Genomic DNA, 3,309 nt, shown 5'->3' with positions numbered 1-3,309 from the left:
ATCACAGTATCACAGTACTGCAGTATATCACAGTACTGCAGTATATCACAGTATCGCAGTACTGCAGTATATCACAGTACTGCAGTATCACAGTATCACAGTACTGCAGTATATCACAGTACTGCAGGATCACAGTATCACAGTACTGCAGTATATCACAGTACTGCAGTATCACAGTATCACAGTACTGCAGTATATCACAGTACTGCAGTATCACAGTATATCACAGTACTGCAGTATATCACAGTACTGCAGTATATCACAGTACTGCAGTATATCACAGTACTGCAGTATCACAGTACTGCAGTATATCACAGTACTGCAGTATCACAGGATCACAGTACTGCAGTATATCACAGTACTGCAGTATCACAGTATCACTCACTGTGGAGACCAGAGCGACCTGCCAGTCTTCCAGACGCCACTCACATCGAATCTCGGGAGAAACCACAGCCAGCAGCATGATCTCCATGGCCTCCAGTATCTGCTCACACACAGACAACACAGACAGCACAGACGAGTTTCAGCTCATTTACTGGGTTTATGAATCAAACTCTCACTTTAAACAAACTTCAAGCCCCGCCTTTTTTCACCTAGGTTACCACCACCAGGAACATCCTGTCTAACGAAAACCTAGTCCAGCACTTGTTCCTTCTAGGCTGGATTACTGCAGCTGCTTATTATCAGGCTGAGTAAGTCCAGACTCTTGGCTGATCCAGACCAGCACCATCTCATCTGAAAGAGCTCATGAACGCTCTGTCTCCCAGAATGCACCTGTGGTTCCTAGAGTCTCCAAAAGTAGACTAGGAGCCAGAGCGTTCAGCTATCAAGCTCCTCTCCTGTGGAACCAGGTTCCAGTTTGGGTTCAGGAGGCAGACACCATCTCCACATTTAAGACTTTCCTCTTTGATAAAGCTTATAGTTAGGGCTGGCTCAGGTGAGTCCTGAACCAGGTGAGAAGATTGTATCTAGGGGGGAGCTGGGTTAACGGGGTGAGGAGGAGGAGGAGCAGCAGGAGCTGATTTGTTCAGACTGCAGGAAGCGTGTCTTACGTTGGAGCTCCCCATGATGACGAACAGCATGATGTGAAAGCGTCCGAAGCCGATAGTTTCCACGGCGTCCTCGACAGTGAACGTCTCATAAGCTGCTGCAGAAACACAGATACAGTTTAAAGATTGGAAACACCTTCTTCCTCTTCTTAGATGTTTAACGTCATGTTGACGATGACGTCTGTGAATGTAAACACGTGGTCAGGTTAGCGTGGCTGTCGGCTCAGGAACACCTGAGGTGGCGTTTCAGAACAAACTCACCTGAGTGACATCACTGAGCTCGTCTGTTAGACACTTTGATTTATTTGTATTTGAACCTCGTGTTCGCCTGCTGGCATCTACACCGTGTGTGTACACCCTGCATGTACATCTACACCGTGTGTGTGTACCCTGCGTGTACATCTACACCGTGTGTGTACACCCTGCATGTACATCTACACCGTCTGTGTGTACCCTGCGTGTACATCTACACCGTCTGTGTGTACCCTGCGTGTACATCTACACCGTCTGTGTGTACACCCTGCGTGTACATCTACACCGTCTGTGTGTACACCCTGCGTGTACATCTACACCGTCTGTGTGTACACCCTGCGTGTACATCTACACCCTCTGTGTGTACCCTGCGTGTACTACTACACCGTCTGTGTGTGTACCCTGCGTGTACATCTACACCCTCTGTGTGTACCCTGCGTGTACATCTACACCGTCTGTGTGTACCCTGCGTGTACATCTACACCCTCTGTGTGTACCCTGCGTGTACATCTACACCGTCTGTGTGTGTACCCTGCGTGTACATCTACACCCTCTGTGTGTACCCTGCGTGTACATCTACACCGTGTGTGTGTACCCTGTGTGTACATCTACACCGTGTGTGTACCCTGTGTGTACATATACTGCAGGAGCAGGAAGATGTTTTCCCTTGTTTCCCTCCGACAGCTCAGCTTTATCTCTGGAGGTCGACACGTCAGACTCTCCTTCCAAACTCTGCTGATTATTGGTTATTGATTTGTGACTCACCATTGTTGTTGTTCTTGCTGCCCTGCTCCTTGTCTGCAGGCTTCTCCTGCAGTTCCACCTCCTGCAGGTGGATGGCGCTCACCAGCTCGGTCTTCATACCATCAGTCATCCTGAAAACTAACAGGTTCATCATGTTTTCACCGGTTCACACTGAAGAAACCTGATCAGGGTGTTCAGGGCCGGGTATCGTTTGAAATGCATCGATACCAGAACCAGAACCCTTAAAGTGATACTGATACCAACAGAGTACTTCTTCTGGTACCTGGTGTAAAATACTACCTGCTGAAGTATTATTTCTATTGTTGTTATGAACAAGCAAGGTGATCCATTTTCTTCCCTTTTCTCAAATAACTGTTCGCTCGTCCACCTGATCAGCTCGCCTCACAGGTAGAAGCAGCTCAGGAGAGTGTGAAATCGTTCATTGACCACTGGGAGTAACAGCTTTGATCCGTTTGTAAAGTAAACAACGGAGTAAAGTAAACAACGGAGAATCATTTTGTTAACTTTGGATCAATAAATCCTGAAGAACTGAACTGAAATATAAAAACCTTCAGAAAGACGACAGTAAGGAGGAAGAGAAAGCTGCGCCTGACATCAGCCGCAGCTGCGTTTCAATCCTACTCTGTAGATTTCGGTATCGAGTAGCGACGCCCATCCCTAATGTCTGCATGACCAAAACCTCGAGTCCAGAATCCTCCTGCTCAGAGACCAGGATCTGTGTAAAGAGTTATTAAAAACATTGTCTTGCTCCAACACTGTCCACTAGTATTTATTCTCAGCAGTGTTTGTCCACTTAACATCTTATGTTTATTACAAATGACAGAAGTCCAACTTCCTGTTTCACTGATGTGCTGTTCCTGTAGTTTTAGTTTTCCTTTTCCCATTAAACCAATTTTTATGTGTATATATATATGTGATATACACACACACACACACACACACACACACACACACACACATTATTTTGGAATGGATATGGATAGGAATATGGGGATATCCATCCATAGGAGGAGGAGGAGGCAGCAAGGAAATCCGCCATAGCCAAATACCTTCAGAGAGTGAGGCAGGTCCTGAAAAGTCAGCTAAATGGGAAAAACAATATCTGAGCCATCAACACATCCGCCCTGCCAGTCATCAGATACCCTGCTGGTATAATAAACTGGCCAAAGGAGGAGATAGAGGCTACTGACATCAAGACGAGAAAGCTCCTCACAATGCATGGAGGGTTTCACCCCAAATCCAG

The 3,309-nt window shown here is 46.5% G+C and overlaps 1 protein-coding gene across 1 annotated transcript; it reads right to left on the bottom strand.

Moving 5' to 3' along the window:
- Positions 1 to 373: 373 nt before the first annotated feature.
- LOC123965840 (putative transporter SVOPL) lies at positions 374 to 2,183 on the bottom strand (the record flags this gene model as incomplete). Its single annotated transcript, XM_046042187.1, has 3 exons — positions 2,067 to 2,183; positions 1,053 to 1,147; positions 374 to 484 (listed from the first exon to the last, which is right to left on the bottom strand). Coding segments are annotated over exons 1-3 (315 nt in total), but the record flags the coding sequence as incomplete, so codon positions are not given.
- Between the last annotated feature and the right edge of the window lie 1,126 nt (positions 2,184 to 3,309).

This window comes from Micropterus dolomieu, unplaced genomic scaffold (assembly GCF_021292245.1).
Source record: "Micropterus dolomieu isolate WLL.071019.BEF.003 ecotype Adirondacks unplaced genomic scaffold, ASM2129224v1 contig_11465, whole genome shotgun sequence".
Lineage (NCBI taxonomy): Eukaryota > Metazoa > Chordata > Actinopteri > Centrarchiformes > Centrarchidae > Micropterus > Micropterus dolomieu.
This window is presented reverse-complemented; position numbering and strand designations above follow the sequence as displayed.